The 19,534-nt window shown below is 38.7% G+C and overlaps 1 protein-coding gene across 2 annotated transcripts in view; it reads left to right on the top strand.

Annotated features, from left to right (window-relative positions):
• DKK2 (dickkopf WNT signaling pathway inhibitor 2) overlaps positions 1-18,702 on the top strand; it is a 124,102-nt gene extending 105,400 nt beyond the window's left edge. For both annotated transcript variants that reach the window (XM_070372044.1, XM_005887301.3), the window contains exons 2-4: positions 12,173-12,323; positions 13,626-13,781; positions 16,347-18,702. In XM_070372044.1, the coding sequence (XP_070228145.1) occupies positions 12,173-12,323; positions 13,626-13,781; positions 16,347-16,597 (558 nt within the window). In that variant the 3' untranslated portion in view covers positions 16,598-18,702. The remainder of the gene's footprint in view (positions 1-12,172; positions 12,324-13,625; positions 13,782-16,346) is intronic.
• The last annotated feature ends 832 nt before the right edge of the window (positions 18,703-19,534 follow it).

Consider the following 19,534-nt stretch of genomic DNA (forward strand, 5'->3'; position numbering starts at 1 on the left):
CTCTACCTTATATTCATGTCTATCTGGAACACTATGGAGTCCGTATCTCATGTAGACCAGACATTGTCAGTATAATACATGTACAAAAGCATCTGTAATTTTTGCAGCAATTCTGTAAAGCAGTGTTTCCCTATCTTACCTTAACATATAATTACCAGGACAGTATTCATTAAAAATAAAGATTCCTGGACCACATCTAGTTCTACAGAATTAGCCTCTATGGGTAGTCCGTGAAGGATAAGTTGTTTTTAAAGAAACCCAATGTGATTTTTAAGATTAGTTAAGGAAGGGGAAGGGCTCCCTGGTGGCTCAGTGGTAAAGAATCCACCTGCCAATGAAGGAGATATGGGTTTGATCCCTGGGTCAGGAAGATCCCCAGGAGAAGAAATGGTAACCCTCTGTAGTCTTCTTCCTGAAAAATTCCATGAACAGAGGAGCCTGGTGAGCTATAGTCCATGGGGTCACAAGAGACTCAGACATAACTTGGCAGCTAAACAACAAAGAGGGGGAAATGCTGCTGAAGGTAGGGATTATTTCCATCTTACCAAGGAAGAAACTGAGACTCAGTTAAATAACTTGTAACAACAAATTAATTGTGAATGCATAATTCAAACTTCAGTATAACTCCAAATTTCTTCCTACCATATTACTTTGCTACAGGTCATGAGGTCAGGTAAATCTGAAAGGCTACAATGAAAATTATATATTACAGACATTTGATCCTGGATTTAAAAGAAAATGCAAAATTGTGGAATTTCTTTTGCTGTTTTGGATAGGACAGTTATATGGAACCAACTGCAGAATTACAAACGGCTTTATGATTACATATGGAGTATAAAGGGCTCTAGCCACTGCTATAAAAGCACTCTGGAAATGCTTTTTGAACAGGGATAGATGTGTTCTGCACTATATATTCCAAATGAGGGGGAAATGGCCTAAAACCAACAAAATAAAAGCCAGGTTAACAAGATGGTTTAGATTTCTCAGGTCCTGAGACCATAAAAGAAGGGTTCCTCTTTCCATTCACCCCTGATCAACAGCAGAAAAAACACACAGTGCTGTTGAGAATGTGGTCTGTGTTGGAAGCGGGGAATTCCTTAGAATCTCTTTTCTACTTAATGCCATACAGAGAACAGGGTGAAGAACTGAAGTGGGAGAGGACCCTGCATTTATTTCACAAAATTATTGTTTCTTAGGATTTAAGTGAGGCTTTCTGAACACTGGGGAGGTTAATGAACCCTTGCCAGAAACCTAGCATTCCTAATTTATAATCCAGGAAATATTAGTAGAAATTCTCTAAATTCTGAACTTTTATATAAAAAAAATCAAATGTCTAACAAACTTAGTCTTAAAATGAGTATGTGTAAAAGGTATCCAAAGGTTTTCCACAGTGTGCAAAGCATGATTGTTTTAGGGAATCAATTTCCAGATCTTCACCTTCCATGGTTCTTTTCCTTAAAATTGTCTGGGAAAATGCCTGTGTTTACAATAAGTCTTTTGCTATTTTATGGGGAGAAAAAAGGAAAACAGTTGAATTCAGTTCAGTCCTTTAGTCTTATCTGACATTTTGCAACCTCATGCAGCACAGCAGGGTGCCCTATCCATCACCAACTCGCAGAGCTTGCTCAAACTCATTTCTGTCAAGATGGTGATGCCAGCCAACTATCTCATCCTCTGTTGTGCCCTTCTCCCCCACCTTCTATCTTTCCCAGCATCAGGGTCTTTTCTAAGAAGTCAGTTATTCACATCAGGTGGCTAAAGTATTGGAGCTTCAGCTTTAGCATCAGTCCTTCCAATGAATATTCAGGATTGATTTCCTTTAGAATTGACTGGTTTGATCTCCTTGCAGTCCAAGGGACTCTCAAGAGTCTTCTCCAACACTACAGTTCAAAAAAATCAATTCTTCAGTGCTCAGTTTTCTTTATGGTCCAACTCTCACAACCATACATGACCACCGGAAAAACCATAGCTTTGACTAGATGGACCTTTGTCGGTAAAGTAACATCTCAGCTTTTTAATATGCTGTTTATGTTAGTCAAAGCTTTTCTTGAAGGAGCAAGCTTCTTTTCATTTCATGGCTACAGTCACCATTCACAGTGATTTTGGAGCCCAAGAAAATAAAGTCTGTCACTGTTTCCATTGTTTCCCCATCCATTTGTCATGAAGTGATGGGACCGGATGCTATGATCTTAGTTTTTTGTATGTTGAGTTTTAGGCCAGCTTTTTCACTCTCCTCTTTTACTTTCATCAAGAGGCTCTTTAGTTTCTCTTCACTTTTTGCCATAAGAGTTGTGTCATCTGGATATGATATTTCTCCTGGCAGTCTTGATTCCAGCTTGTGCTTCATCCAGCCAAGCATTTCACATGATGTACTCTGCATAGAAGTTAAATAAGCAGGGTGACAATAAATGCCTTGATGTACTCCTTTCCCAGTTTGGAAGCAATCCGTCATTCCATGTTTGGATCTAACTGTTGCTTCTTGACCTGCATACAGATTTCTCAGGAGGCAGATAAGGTGGTCTGTTATTCTCATCTCTTGAAGAATTTTCCACAGTTTGTTGTGATCCACACAGGCAAAGGCTTTAGTGTAGTCAGTGAAGCAGATATTTTTCTAGAACTCTCTTGCTGTTTCTGTGATCCAATGGATGTTGGCAATTTGATCTCTGGTTCCTCTGCCTTTTCTAAATCCAGCTTGAACATCTACACGTATGTGGTTCATGTACTGTTGAAGCCTCACTTGGAGAATTTTGAGCATTACATTGCTAGCGTGTGAGATGAGTGCAATTGTTTGGTAGTTTGAACATTCTTTGGCATTGCCCTTCTTTGGGATTGGAATGAAAACTGACCTTTTCCAGTCTTGTAGCCACTACTGAGTTTTCCAAATTTGCTGGCATATTGGATGCAGCACTTTCACAGCATCATCTTTCAGGATTTGAAAGAGCTCAGCTGGAATTCCATCACCTCCACTAGCTTTGTTCATAGTGATGCTTCCTAAGGCCCACTTGAATTCACTCACCAGGATGTCTGGCTCTGGGTGAGTGATTACACCATCATGGTTATCTGGGTCATTAAGATCTGTTTTGTATAGTTCTTTTATGTATTCTTGCCATCTATTCTTAATATCTTCTGCTTCTGTAAGGTCCATACTATTTCTATCCTTTATTGTGCCCATCTTTGCATGAAATGTAACCTTGGTATCTCTAATTTTCTTGAAGAGATCTCTAGTTTTTCCCATCCTATTGTCTTCCTCTATTTCTCAGCATTGATCACTGAGGAAGGCTTTCTTATCTCTTTCTATTCTTTGTAACTCTGCATTCAGATTGGTGTATCTTTCCTTTTCTTCTTTCCCTTTTGCTTCTCTTCTTTTCTAAGCTATTTGTAAGGCCTCCTCAGACAACCATTTGCCTTTTTGCATTTTTTTTCTTGGGCATGGTTTTTATCACTACCTCCTATACAATGGTATGAACCTCCTCTGTCCATAGTTCTTCAGGCACTCTGTCTATCAGACCTAATCCCTTGAATCTATTTGTCCCTTCCACTGTATAATCAAAAGGGAATTGATTTAGGTCATACCTGAATGGTCTAGTGGTTTTCCCTACTTTCGTCGGTTTAAGTCTGAATTTGGCAATAAGGTGTTCATGATCTGAGCCACAGTCAGCTCCTGGTCTTGGTTTTACTGACTGTACAGAGCTTCTCCATCTTTGGCTGCAAAAAATATAATCAGTCTGATTTATGTATTGACCATCTGGTGATGTCCTTGTGTAGAGTCATCTCTTGCGTTGTTGCAAGAGAGTGTTTTCTATGATCAGTGCATTCTCTTGGCAAAATTCTGTTGGCCTTTGCCCTGCTTCATTTTGTACTCCAAGGCCAAACTTGCCTGTTAGTCCAGGTATCTCTTGATTTCCTACTTTTGCATCCCAGTCCCCTATGATGAAAAGGACATTTTTTTGGTGTTAGTTCTAGAAAGTCTTGTAGGTCTTCATAGAACCATTCAGTTTCTTTGGCATTAGTGGTTGGGGCATAGACTTGGATTACTGTGATATTGAATGGTTTGCCTTGGAAACAAAGAGAGATAATTCTGTCATTTTTAGGACTGTACTGCATTTCGGACTCTTTGGTTGACTATGAAGGCTACTTCATTTCTTCTAAGGGATTCTTGCCCACAGTAATAGATATAATGGTCACCTGAATTAAATTCACCCATTCCAGTCCATTTTAGTTCACTGATCCTAAAATGTCAATGTTCACTCTTGCCATCTTCTGTTTGACCACTTCCAACTTACCTTGATTAATGGCCCTAATATTCCAGGTTCCTAACCAATATTGCTCTTTATAGCATCAGACTTTACTTCCATCACCAGACGCATCCTCAACTGGGCGCTGTTTTTGCTTTGGCTCCATCCCTTCATTCTTTCTGGAGTTATTTCTCCACTCTTCTCCAGTAGCATACTGGGCACCTATGGACCTGGGAGTTCATCTTTCAGTGTAATGTACCACCCATCAACATAAAATTGGGTTAAAGATTTACTGAGCATGGTCTAGCCCATCAGAGCAAGACCCAGATCCCCCACAGCCAGTCCCTCCCATCAGGAAGCTTCTACAAGCCTCTTATCCTTATCCGTTAAAGGGCAGACAGAATGAAAACCACACTTACAGAAAACTAACCAATGTTAACTAATTACAGAAAATTAATCACATGGATCACAACCTTGTCTAATTCAGTGAAACTATGAGCCATGCCATGTAGGCCCACCCAAGATGGACAGGTCATGGTGGAGAGTTCTGACAAAACATGTTCCACTGGAGACGTGAATGGAAAACCACTTTAGTATTCTTTCATTTATAACCCCATGAACAGTATGAAAAGGCAAAACTGCCACACATTCCAAATCTTGATACACTGCATTAGTCAGAGGTTAAAAAAAACAACAAAAAAAACCTTTTGTTGGCAAACTAAAATAGAATTCAGAATATTGGTTTAACAAAGTATCCTTAGTGATTGATCAGGACATTCTAAACACAGAAAGGCACTTTCTTTCCTTCTCTTCTCTTCTTGGATTGATCCCTTGATCATTATATATTACGTCATCCTCATCTTTTGTAACAGTCTTTACAGTCCATTTTGTCTGATATGAGTATTGCTACTCCAGCTTTCTTCTGATTCGCATTTGCATGGAATACCTTCTTCCATCCCCTCACTTTCAGTCTGTATGTGCCCCTGAGCCTGAAGTAGGTCTCTTGTAGGCAGCATATATATGAAACTTGTTTTCGTAACCAGCCAGCCAGTCTATTTCTTTTGGTTAGAGCATTTAATCCATTTATATTTAAGGTAATTATCAACGTATATGTTCTTCTTGCCATTTTAAAAACTGTTTTGGATTTGTTATTGTAGGTCTTTGTTCTTCCCTTCTTTTTGTGCTCTTCTTATGGTTTGATGACAATCTGATACTCTATAGAGTTGTGTTTGCATTGATTTTTCTTTTTTGTGTGTCTATCTATTATAGTTTTTTGGTTTACAGTTCCCATGAGGTTTTGATATAGCAGTCTACACACACACACACACACACACACACACACACACACACACAGTTGTTTTAAGTTGCTGGTCTCTTAATTTCAAATGCGTTTCTCATTTCTTGCATTTGTGCTTTCCTATTCTCATGCTTGCTGATTTTGATATCATATTTGTGTATGGGTGATGTCCTACTTTTACTGTACATTTACCAGCTTTCCCATTTGTGATTTTCATCTTTCTAGTTGTGGCCTCTTTTTTTCCCCTGCCTAGAAAAGTTCCTTTAGCTTTTGTTGTGAAGCTGATTTGGTGGTGCTGAATTCTCTTATCTGTAAAGCTTTTGATTTCTTGTCAAATCTGAGTGAGAGCCTGAATAAGAGCCTTACTTGGTATTCTTGGTTGTAGGTTTTTCTTTTTGATCAATTTACGTATCCTTCATCACTTTAAACGTCCTTATCATTCTTTTTTTTTTTTTTTTAAGTGAGTCTTGGCTCTAGTTGGAAAGTTCTGAATATAGAACATTCAAAACTGTTGTGATGACTTGTTCATTTTAACATTTAATTGAATGTTTTGTAAGATTATCTTTCTCAAGGAAGAATATCTACTAATAAATACATTGCAATTTACTTTAGGATCAGGGTGCATTTAGGATCAGGCTGCATTGGGCAATATTTTATTGAATCATGACAAATTACTGTGAACTTCATCTATAAAATGTTTAACATTTATATTAATAAAACAAACTTACAATGAAATATTTTACACATCAAATGCATGTGATGATGCATGTTTTTCAAAATTATTTTAGGGGCAATGATTTGCAGATCACAGAATATAGTTTTTAGTTTCTGTATTATAGTTGGGAGTTCAATAAATAAAAGATGAATAAGTAATTATTGAATACTAAAGGAATATCCAAGCAGCTGTGGTACACATCCAGAATATCATGAAATATCTGAAAATTTCCCCTCAAAGTTAATACAGCTCATTTCTCCTGGCCTTAGGTTCAGGAATCCTCAAAGATGCATCTAGTAAACCCCTGTCCCCTAGAGGTAATTGTGGACAAAGGAAATGATCCAATTGCCTAGCCTTTGGCATGAAGTGTACAACTGCACAGATTGAGTTATATTTCCCTGCACCTCCTGCAGTTACAATGTTAGGGTATGAGTCTGAAATGACCACTTTAAAGAGTAGCATATTTTGCATGCTCATTGAAATATAGCTGTATCATGCATAATGTCATGACAAGGGAAATTAATCTTTTCCCTAAGGACTGAGAGGAAGCCAGTCTGATCTGGTTTCCCAAGTGCACTCGCCAACCCTTCGCCGTGTTCTCTTTAAGCCCTCAGACACGTTCTAGTCCCCAGCCCTTTCGGCCACCTCCCTCTGTCCACTTGCTTCAAATGTTTTTCATTCCCACAGCTGGGTTGTCCCCCTTCAGGCTTTCTTCTGCCTGCCCAGCTGATGATGTTTTTCTGGCTCCAGAAAACTTCCAAGATTGTTACAAACAGTGCTTGCGGGGACAAAGGATTGTCCCGAGTAAAACAACAACAAAACTGGGACGCTCTTGCAAGAATCCGGATGGGTGGCTCGCCCACATGAAAACTTTGTGATGTTTCTCTCTTCCTTTTTTCCCCTTTATTAAACAGGAACAATGTCACTGTTTTGAAAGCTTGGGAGTTAAACTAAGGTTTTACTTGTGGCAAAAGGTCTATAAAAAGTACTCAGTGCTGCTAAGATACCCGAAACACTTCTCATTTCATAATCACTTCACTGTTGCATTGGTTGGGGGGGGGAGTGCTGCGGAGAAGGCTGTAAGGGATGGGCAGTAATTGAAAAGTAAAAAAAAATATACTCAGCCCTAAATCTAAGTCTTGATTTAATAAGCCTTTTCTTTCTGCAGTTTTAAGAATAATAGGGGAAAAAAGAGGCTCAATTAGTTTAAGAAGATGCAGTAACATTTTATTCATTAGAATATTATTTATCATTATTTGCATGATGGGATTTTGCTTATAACTCTGGTTACACTGAATTTAAACAGCCATAAAACAGTTGTCAAAAAGATGGAAAGAGGAAACGCTGTTTATAGACTTGTCAGTGTTTTCTGCCAGTATTCTGTTTTTCCAACAGCTGCAGCAGGACATGCTGTTGGTATTTGGAGGCTTCTAGAAAGAGAAGTGGCCAAGTTTATTTTCCTAATCTCTAAATTCAGCACACTGGTCACCATTCAAATACCTTTTCTATGTGTGCATTAACAGTCATTAAAAGATCAGTTGTGACACCTTACAGTGAGGTCTGCAACCCAGGGCAGGGCTCTGATCCCCAACTTTTCTGCCGCTGAGCTCATAAGACTTATTTGCAGAAGTTACTTAACCTCTCTCCACTTCGTTGCTAAAACTGTAAAGAAAGGTTTCAGATTAATACAGAGTAAACAGATGTTAAAAATACCCTTTATACTAAACAAGAAATGCTCACTTCTGATGGACATTATTTTCAAGCTGTGCCCAATGTGTTCACTCTTATTTTAGTCCATGGCATCGTGCTAATGATAACTGGCACTTCTATTTATGGGAACCACCGTATTTTTAGTCTAAAAGGCGGGGGAGGTGGTTGGTCAAAACTTCTCTGCTTTTTGGCTTGATCAGGGACAGCTCTCATGCTTTCTTAATTTATGGCCTATCTTCTGCTATTATTAGGTCTCGCAAATGAATTCAGCCCCTAAGTGTGACTGAGGATAAGTCATGAATGATTTTGCATGAAGGCGCGTATTCCTGGATGCTCAGGGAACTGGAATTCTGATTCAGTTTTGGAAATATTAATACAGGATAGGCATGTATAAAGTCTCTAATTCTTTCATTTGATTTCTAGACATCCGCACAGACTGTCACTGTTGCTTATACTGTTTACTTAAAGTCAAGTGAATGAAGAGCCAAAGAAATTCACTATTAATAATTTCCATATCAGGCGAAGAGAATCAGTCTTCTTACTCATTTATAAAATAAGAACCAGAGATGCATATTATTATTTTTGTTAAATGGAAACTTAGACTGAGGTGCTCAAATGAAAAAATCATCGTTAAATGGGACCTTTGGGGGCCAAAGGAAAGTTTTTTAATGACACTTTTTTTTTTAAAAACTTTTATTTTTCAACTTTACAATATTGTATTGCTTTTGCCATATATCAACATGAATCTGCCACAAGTATACACGTGTTCCCCATCCTGAACCCTCCTCCCTCTCCCCTCCCTGTAAGTCCCTTCAATGGGCTTGTTAATTGCCACAGGTCATCACTTCTTCAGGATTCTCCATAACTATATGAACTACGTGCTTTTCTTCTCTGTCTCTCCCTCCCTCTCTTGCCTAATATGATACCGTTTCCAGACACGTTAGAAGGGACTAATGTAGGACGGAGAAGCCTGGCATACTGCAGTCCACGGGGTCGCAAAGAGTTGGACATGACTGAGCAACGGAACCAAACTGAATGTTCAGGAAAAACTCAATAGCAAACTGTAGAACCCTCATACTTGAGTTTAAAACTCTTTCCTGAAAAATAATGCATTAGGCCAAAAACATGAGAATCCCTTTTAATCAGTCAGAGTCGTGTTTTCTCCTGTTCTGCATTTTCTTGCTAATGGTTACATCAAGTAAACTTTATTGCTGACTAGATCCATCCTGAGGGACACTGATTTTCAGAAGACAAAGCATGTCCCCAAATATCAGTTGCTTTCCCTATAACTTGTTTAAATCAATTTTTCTCTTCTTTATTTTATTCATATATAAATGCTGTTTATTGGAGCCAGGAATTCCATAAGCATACTAGAAGCTATGTAATATAACCTTGTATTTTAATAATTAAAAACTTATTTTTGTCAAAGAACTTCCCTTAATATTATGTTCTGGGATTCCATTCCAAGGACAAGTTCACATTAACAATAACCTTCCATTAAAAAAAAAAAATTCCTGCATACTTATTCTGCCTATACCATTTCTAGTTCAATAAAAGACATACTGAAATATAATAAAACTGCCTAATATTTTTGCTCTCTCCTCTGAAAAATTGGTAAGAATTTTACTGTGATCCCATTCACAAAGTACTGTGCATACTGCTTTCTGTAACTGTCAAATATTTTCCACCAAGTATTTCCCACCAACTGAGAACAGGAAGATGATAATGTGCCTTCTCTAATTTTCTGCATAAATGAACTTCAACTTTTAGAAAACAAGTTTCTTTCTACCGTACAGGCTATTCTTTTAGGAATGGAATCAAGTATTTCTCTATATTCAAAATCCCTTGAAGAGTCATTGTTTGAGTTGAATTACACATGATGTTTTAGGTGGCCTGTTTACTTCCATTGAAAGAATGTGTCCTATTTTTGAGAAAAGAAAAAAAAAACAAAACAAAACCTTGTGATACATCAAATGTTTCTTGCAAAACTATTTGGTGAAATAAATGTAAATGAATCAGAAACATGTGAAGTGTATTTCAGTTAAACTTAATGGGTTTAAATATGAAGGCAGTAAAGTGCTCAGGGGGAAAAGAGTGTAGCAAGTCGGGAAGTGACGTTTGTTTTGTTTTCATCAGTCCTGGACTCTTGAAAAGTGGCCTGATACTCTGAATTCAAGCTCATTCAGATTCTTTCTTAAGCCTAATGATGGAGTTACAGAATGGGACAGTAATATCCAAATTAATTTTATAGTTTTATCTGGCTTCATTTCTAGTGTGCAATGCTTCAAGAACACTTTCAGTCTGAAGTTAGAGGTTTTTCTATTTTCTGTTCTCTTCTGAGGGTAAAAGTAAATTGTAATGATGTTAAAGGTTTATCTTTTTTCATCAAATAACATGTAAAGTTTCCAGAGTCACACATCAACTTCACACTTATTTCCTCTTTCTAACATGATCAGATCTGAATAGAAAACACAAGGGGTCTGAACGCATGCAAACATACGCAGGAGGAAAGCCCAGGGAGAAAAGGCGATGGAAGAAAGAGAGGGGTGAGGGGAAGGGAGAAGCAGTGCATGCAGGGTCAAGTCATCAACCTCATTTCAAAAGTAAAACATTCAAAACACGCTAATTATTTGAGAGTCACAAAAACTTTATCCCGTAGTTTTCTAGTCCTATCATTTATGCTTGCTTAAAAACTATATTGCTTTTTAAATTTTTTTATTTTGCAATTTTAAAAATGCATTATTGTGAAAAGTAGGAAAAAAAACGTACTATACCACAGCAATAAAAAAGACTTCCAAGTAAGTCTCCCTGTCAACATGCCTCAAGATGTGAGTTAGTTTGATGTGTGGTGTGATATTTCTATTTCTCAATTCTCAGTCTCTGAAAACAGGGATATTTTAAGCATTCCAGTAACTTCCTAGATACAAGGAATATATAATTGGAGTGTATATATAAATGCATTTTTTGAGATAATATATGGCATTCTTAAGTAGCCTTCTGAATCAACAACTTGGTAGAGAAATGTAGGAACAGAAGTCCTTTCTGTGTAAGTAGCCTGTAGGGCTGTTTTGTATGTTCCAAGTCTGCTTTTTTGTTTCCTGAGAACATAACAATATAACTGGAGTTTAGCAAGCTCTGACCACTCAGAATGCTACTGCTGCTCATCACTGAATTTGGAGTGAAGATGCTGCTCCTTGAATACTTTGTTCCCAAAGTTTCATTGCTTCAAACTCTCTGGAAGCATCTCCTTGTGTTGAACTGAGAAAACACTCTTAGAATATCTGTTCCATAAATGGGCAGGAGATGTATTTTAGCTGCTAGCACAGCCCATTGTTGCTTTATGTAACCTTCTCCTTATGCTAGTTCAGTGGGTAAAAAAAAGAGTGACTAGGCCGTTTCATTTATACCTTAAATCACTGGCAGTATAACAATTACAGCTATTTTTTGAGCCTCCAGAGTCACACTTTAGGGCTCTACTAATCAAAATAAAATCTAAATCCTAACCCCAAAGTCGTGTCATTGAAAGCATATGGATACTGTCAACTTTATCTTTGTCATCACCATCAGCAATCAATGTTTGCTGCTGCTGCTGCTAAGTCGCTTCAGTCGTGTCCGACTCTGTGCGACCCCAGAGACGGCAGCCCACCAGGCTCCCCCGTCCCTGGGATTCTCCAGGCAAGAACACTGGAGTGGGGTGCCATTGCCTTCTTCGGCAATCAATGTTTATAAAGCCCTTAATTAAGTAATTGTTACTATGTAGTACCTCTGCTTAATTAAGGGCTTTATAAACATTGATTGCCGGAGAAGGCAATGGCACCCCACTCCAGTGTTCTTGCCTGGAGAATCCCATGGACGGGGGAGCCTGGTGGGCTGCGGTCCACGGGGTCACTAAGAGTCGGACACGACTGAGTGACTTCACTTTCATTTTTCCCTTTCATGCATCGGAGAAGGAAATGGCAACCCACTCCAGTGTTCTTGCCTGGAGAATCCCAGGGACGAGGGAGCCTGGTGGGCTGCCGTCTCTGGGGTCACACAGGGTCGGACACGACTGAAGCGACTTAGCAGCAGCAGCAGCAGTACCTCTGCTCAGAACATTATTAAATATTTCCTTTGAGGAGGGAAATATTCTGATTTTCCATCACGATTTGGTGCAATAGCTTTTTGCTTACAAGATCTAATCTTTGCTTTTGGTGTTCTTGTTCTATTTCATGACAGGCCTACCCTTGTAGCAGTGATAAGGAATGTGAAGTTGGGAGGTACTGCCACAGTCCTCACCAAGGATCGTCGGCCTGCATGGTGTGTCGAAGGAAAAAGAAGCGCTGCCATAGAGATGGCATGTGTTGTCCTGGTACCCGCTGCAATAATGGTAAAGGTCTCATTTGGTGCTGATGGGCCTCTTTCCTTTCATGTAGGAAACCTGGATACCAAGTTATACTGCCTTCTCCTTAGTCATACGTCTAAAATGTAAGGAGACTTCCAAACTGGCAGGAATGGAATCAGGGTTTAGAAATGTACAAGATTACCTTGTGTGTGTGTATTAGTCTCTCAGTTGTGTCTGACTTTTTGCGACCCCATAGACTGGGGCCTGCCAGGCTCCTCTGTCCATGGTATTTCCCAGACAAGAATACTGGAGTGGGTAGGCATTCCCTTCTCCAGGGCATCTTCCTGACCCAGGGATCAAACCTTTGTGTCCTGCATTGCAGGTGAGTGCTTTACTGTCCCTCTCAAATCTTGGTTTTCCTGGGCTCTGATCACCTGCTGTAATTTATAATCTATGCTGACCTGGGATGTGCCATGTTGAAATGTTGCATATAAATAGCTAGATGTTATATTCCACTGAACACTTAAGTGAATATGTGCAAAGGAACCAAAGATAGAAACCTGTGATTCATCAGTACACTTGTGAGTTTGTTTTCATTTTCATACCAATTTCATAGCTTGATTCTCACACGCAAAGTGTCCTTTTTTGAAAGCCGCACACTGTGGCACACACAAATGCTGACGGCGAGTGTTTCCTCTGAAAGGAAACACAGAAGTCTATTACTCGGCCTTCAGCCAATCTCAGTGACCTTATGGGCAGACAGTTCAGCACTGATGATGAAATGAAGAACCTCCAACACATGGTAAACAATTAAATACTTACAGAACATGATCAGGAACACAATTAGTCTTGCAAAACATCATAATCAGGCTCATATTCCTACACTTGTTCCTGACCTGTGGGCCTGGTCCTACTGAGAGTACCCTGGACAAGAAGTGAAGGGAAGAAGACCTCATCCCATTAGAGATGTTTACAGTGTAGATGGGGATTTTATTTTTGATTAAAAAAGGAACCTTGATCCTGAACACAGATGTCTGATCAGACAGTTTTAAGCTACTAAGATTTGATAATACTTCACGCTGTAACTATTCTAAACTCTTCCTGTGTATTCACAGTAACTTTATGAAAGGAATTCTGTTTTTATCCCTATTTTTGCCCAAGGTCACTTGGTCATGAGACTGACAAGACTGAAATCAAGAAAGCCTGGCTTAGGTCCAAACTATTGAGATCTCAAGTCTAGATAGATGATAGATACATGGCCTCATACTTCACGTCAGGAGAATACTTGGATAAGAAACACACTTTACAGAACTGAACAAGTCTAACTAATTATCTGACCATCTCCAGGCATCTGCATCCCAGTCACCGAGAGCATCTTAACCCCTCATATCCCAGCTCTGGACAGCACTCGGCACAGAGATCGGAACCACGGCCATCACTCGAACCACGACCTGGGATGGCAGAACCTGGGAAGACCTCACACTAAGCTGTCACATATAAAAGGTGGGGACAGCTGGAGCTCCAGAGAAATGTAGATAATTAATTCCATTGCTTCTGAGTGCAATTTGAAAAAAAATAATGGGAAGTTACTGTAATAGTAAGATTTTAACTGAATTTCTTCTCAATTTTGAGGATGCTAGAGGTTTCTCAGAGATCTTAAATTGTGAGAAATACATATGACAAGAATTGTGGTACTCTAATTAACCATGCCATCTTCTAAATAGTTCAGCCTTTTTACAGGATATTTAGAACAAATCTTTTACACAAACATTTCTCTTCCATAATCAAGAATAAAGCATTGCAAAACATAAATGGGAAAATGTTTGCTGCTATAGATTAAATTACTAAGATTTAGAGTCCTTTTCTCACCTTTGCAGATTCAGAAATTTTATTTCACTAAACAACCAGGTAATATACTATGCATAAACCAATTTTCCAAAAATAATTCATTTCTAGAGGGATTACGTATGCCCATAAAAATTCCCTTCCTTGTGTCACAATATTTGGTAAGCCTAATCACTAATAGTAAAATTTTGAAAAGTAGAAATACCTATATTTTTAAAGGAGGCTTTTGCAAGTGTATTCTGTGGAACACTGTTCTTTCAAGACATTATATGACTAAAAGAGCCCATGTGTTCAAGAGTTTTGTAATAGTGTATCTGCCCATTTTTGGAACTTTAAAATAAACATTGATAAATTGACGGCTCTGAGAAGTTCAGCAATGAGGAAAATAGGTTAACTTTTTCAGACACTGTATTTCCCTAGTTTACTTAACCATAAAACCTTTTCCCCATATTTTTACCTTCTGTGGATCTAGTATCCTACAAAATATCTGACCTGTTAGTCCAACCTGAAATACTAATGATTCTATCAATAGGGTTAAAGTAACTGACAGTTCCTCTTCAACCAGCCCCCGTCTACACTTTCTGAAGGCCTAGTCCTTTTCCCACATCTATTTCTATCCCACTGAAATCACATGCATTTGTTAGTACATGCATGCTTAGTCACTCAGTTGTGTCCTACTCTGTGACCCCATGGACTTGTAGCCCACCAGGCTCCTCTTTCCATGGGATTTCCAAGGCAAGAGTACTGGAGTGGGTGGCCATTTCTTTCTCCAGGGGATCTTTCTGACTCAGGATCAAAGTCGCACCTCCTCTGTCTCCTGCATTGCCGGCAGATTCTTTACCCGCTGAGCTGTCTGAAAAGTTTTTAGTACATGAGTGTCCATCTTTATTCTGACAGATATCTGTGTTACAGTACAGTTTCTAATTTATTAATCACTATTAGCTAATTATATGTACAATTTCCTGATGGCAGCTAGCAAGAAATGTTGATGGCTAGTGAGTTGTGCCCACATTCACACAGTGGGACTGGTGACATCCAGGATGGCAGCTAACCTTTTAGACCAGGCTTGGCACACTACGGCCCGTGAGCCAAGTCTGTCCTGCTGCCAGTTTTTGTAAATAATGTTTTATCGTAACACAGGCCTGCCCATTCACTTAGGAATCATCTGTGGCTGCTTTTGTGATATGAAAGCAGAATGAAGAGCTGTGTCACAGATCACATGGCCTAAAAAGTCAGAAGTATTTACAATCTGGGAGATGACAAAGCAGCTTGCGGGCTACACATCAACCCCACTGTGACATGTGGGTGCTCTCTGCTGACTTCATCCTTTTACTGAATTGAATCCCCAGATCTGTGCTCCTATGATTTTTTTTTATGGGTTCTTGGTTGACCCTGGGGCTATTTGCCCTTGCTCTGCTCCACTCTGTATCATAGCTTTTCACAGACTTCATTGCCTAGACTCCCTGTCAGGTGGCTTCCAGCTGCATGGGTTTGGCTGTGGTGAGAGATTGAGAGGCAGAGGAAGGGAACGGCCAATGGATTCGCTCTGCCTCTGGGAGTGTTTCTGGCAGAGCTGCGCCTCCTCAGGGTCTCAGCTCCTGCCGGGATTCCAGTCCCCTGCCCTTGCCCCATTCTGACGTCACCAGCTTCTCCGGATCCTCCAGCCTAAATGTGGTGGTGGTTTCCTGCGGTGCTGCTCTACGTTCTCTGGTGCTTCTTAGCCTCATAACTCACTGCCTGTGTGACCCATTCTCTGCATTAAATATCTTCTCTTTTGAATACTCAGCTTCTGTTTTCCTGGCTAGATTTTAACTGATACCTGGCCTTAGGAGGTACAGACAACTTCAGCCTTCTTGACTCAGTTTGTTTACTTTTTCCAAGAAGGTATCAAATTAAATAGAAGGCATTTCTTTTTACTTATTGTCATTCACTTAAGTAAACAACAATACAAAACAGAAATATCTAAGATCACACCATACCAAAGTGAAGAGAAGATGCAGCCCCATCCTAGCTATTCATTAAACTTAATATTCAGACAGCAAACAACAGAAAGAGATGAAAGTTGGTTCACATGATTAGAGGGAAAGTCAATTGATATGACTGTAAGACATCACGGAAGATAGGAAGATAGTACAAGTACAAATATTTTAGGTGCTTCTGTTTGCAGAATAGATTTTTCTCCTACAGTGTCATGGTAAAATCTTTTGGTTATCATTTCTTTAGGACATGAAGGAGATCCCTGTCTACGATCATTAGACTGCATTGAAGGGTTTTGCTGTGCTCGTCACTTCTGGACCAAAATCTGCAAACCAGTGCTCCATCAGGGGGAAGTCTGCACCAAGCAGCGCAAGAAGGGCTCACATGGGCTGGAGATCTTCCAGCGGTGTGACTGTGCAAAAGGCCTATCTTGTAAAGTATGGAAAGATGCCACCTACGCCTCCAAAGCCAGACTGCACGTCTGTCAGAAAATATGACCACCTCTGAGGACAAGCATCAGGAGCAGACTGTGAATCCATGTATTTAATGCATTATAGCATGGTGGAGAGTAGGATTTGGATTTCAGAAGACGGGGTAAAATGAGGAATATGATAAGAACATAGATCAAAGAAAAAGGAAATGGAAGATCAGAAAGGGTGACAAGTGTGGTTAGTGTGTTTTCCATCATGCAACTTTTTTATGTAAATAATGTACACATTTGTGAAGATGCCATGACTAAAAAAATAAATAAATAAAAGGCACACAGAGGGATTACTGATGAACACCATGTGACTTTCCAGGCATTTAGGTTGTGCTGGAGGATCAATGTCTTTCACAGTGGTGATTGCCTATAAAAAATAACCATAAAGCCTTATTTCTATTTAAACAAAGATCTCCCCATATACCCTGGCATACAGCAGGCTCTAAAACGTGAAAAGAGGAATCGGGTAATGGGAAATAAAAGCATGGAGCACAGAGAATCTGCAACATAGACTCGCCTTTTAGTTTGGAACACTACTTCTTACTGCTCAATTAAAGACCTTGATAGGAAAAAAGTAGTCAATATTTTCCAAATAATTTCAAAATAATCGCAGGTCTTTAAGTCCTTCAGGAAAAAAAAAATCTTTGTTTTTCCTTAAGCTGCTTATTCATATTTTTGAAAAGTTTAATTTCAGCTACAATTAATAAGAACCAGTAGAATAAGACCAAAATAATCCATTCAGATTTCTAGAGGATATAAATTGCATCTCTTGATTGTGCATTACTCTTACTCATTTTATTCTCCAAATTACACGCATTGTGAATAACACAGAGCAGAATTTTCAGGTTGTAAAAATTTTAAGATGCCCAAAGTAAAAGTTACTAGATCATATTATTCAAAGCTTTGGCATTCCCTATGTTAGATAGAACTAGACATTTACTCTTCACATACTCTGCAGTATAGTAAAAATGATAAAAGAAACGAGATATATCTGTTCTGCACTGAAGCACAGCAAGGAAATGGGGGAAACTTTGTCAACTGTCCAGTTTTGGCAACACATGGATCATGTGTTTGAAGCACAAGCTGACTTTTCATATGTGAAGCCCAAGGCTGCACAACATACATGGAAATTGTCCATGGGATTTGCTATCATAATATTTACTACGCAGATAAGTTCAGTGTGAGGTAACTACTTGACCGCAAAATATTTCTTTTATATTTCTGAGGTCATACAATCATCTTATTTTGAAGAGGTCTCATTAAATGGACTCCAAGACAGTTAGGATAGTAAGGTTCCATTGCTCTTGGTAAGCTGCTTTCTAACTGGCTGACGGCACCATCTGACTTTTTTCAGCATCAACTCTTTCTGTAACAGCTGTGTTTTTTTGTTTTTTGTTTTTGCCAAAGATACAGTTTCTGTCTTCTACAGCCACTGAGATTAAAAATTATAAATGGAGTAACTTGTAAAATCTACATTTTGCTAATCTATAGAAACCACAGGTTCTAAATTTTTACATCCATTTTATTACTTTTTACTTTATTCAGTTCTAAATATTATGTCTAGAGATTAAAGCCAAAAAGTTATCTTATACTTTTTACTTTGGACCTTTTCTTTTATAGACTATAAATCACTCCCTAGTTTTCATTTACTTAAAGCTCATTTGCAGTCTCAAATTCAAGTTCTCCCAATAGAAACTGAACCTGAGCCTGCATGTCTATTAAGAATTTCACCTTCCCACATAGGTTCACTAATATGATTAAGATTTCCATTTTCCCCTCACATGTCTGTTAAAACAAAAATTAAGAACCAAAGTCTGTACAAACAGGTTTCTATAAGCTGAGCAACATGAAAATGGAACGTTTCAGGGAAACATTTCCTATACAACAATTACAATTAAAATCTGGTTTCTGCATTATTTCCCTTATGTACATCCCTTCAAAAATTATTATTTGAAGTAATTTATTTACAGGAAATGTTAATGAGATGTATTTTCTTATAGAGATATTTCTTACAGAAAGCTTTGTAGCAGAATATATTTGCAGCTATTGACATTGTAATTTAGGGGAAATGTATAATAAGATAAAATATATTAAATTTTTTGCCTTCAAAAATGGAATTCAAATTTCCTTGTGTTTTGCTTTGGGAAAAACTTTTAAGAAGCACAGATTCTCAGAGTTCAACTGAACAGATGGGTCTGATTTTGCAGTCTTAGCAGATATCCTTTGGATGACATCACCATGAGATGATCCAAGGCAGTTTATGGTTAGGTGCTTATTTCATGGTGGGACAGCTGTAATTGTCTAGAGATCTCTTCAAGAAAATTAGAGATACCAAGGGAACATTTCATGCAAAGATGGGCACAATAAAGGACAGAAACTGTATGGACCTAACAGAAGCAGAAAACATTAAGAAGAAGTGGCAAGAATACACAGAAGAACTATATACAAAAGAGAGTCACTAAGAAATGACTCAGAAAACCATGATGGTGTGATCACTCACCTGGAGTCAGACATCCTGGAGTGTGAAGTCAAGTGCGCCTCAGGAAGCATCACTATGAGCAAAGCTAGTGGAGGTGATGGAATTCCAGCTAAGCTATTTCAAATCCTATAACATGATGCTGTGAAAATGCTGCACTCAATATACAAGCAAATTTAGAAAACTCAGCAATGGCCACAGGACTGGAAAAGGTCAATTTTTATTCCAATCCCAAAAAAAGGCAATGCCATAGAATGTTCAAACCACTGCACATTGCACTCATTTGCTCACCCACTAGCAAAGTAATGCTCATAATTCTCCAAGCTAGGTTTCAACAGTATATGAACCGTGTATGTGTAGATGTTCAAGCTGGATTTAGAAAAGGCAGAGGAACCAAAGATCAAATTGCCAACATCTGTTGGATCATAGAAAAAGCAAGAGAGTTCCAGAAAAACATCTACTTCTACTTCATTGACT

The sequence above is a fragment of the Bos mutus genome, chromosome 6 (genome assembly GCF_027580195.1).
Source record: "Bos mutus isolate GX-2022 chromosome 6, NWIPB_WYAK_1.1, whole genome shotgun sequence".
Lineage (NCBI taxonomy): Eukaryota > Metazoa > Chordata > Mammalia > Artiodactyla > Bovidae > Bos > Bos mutus.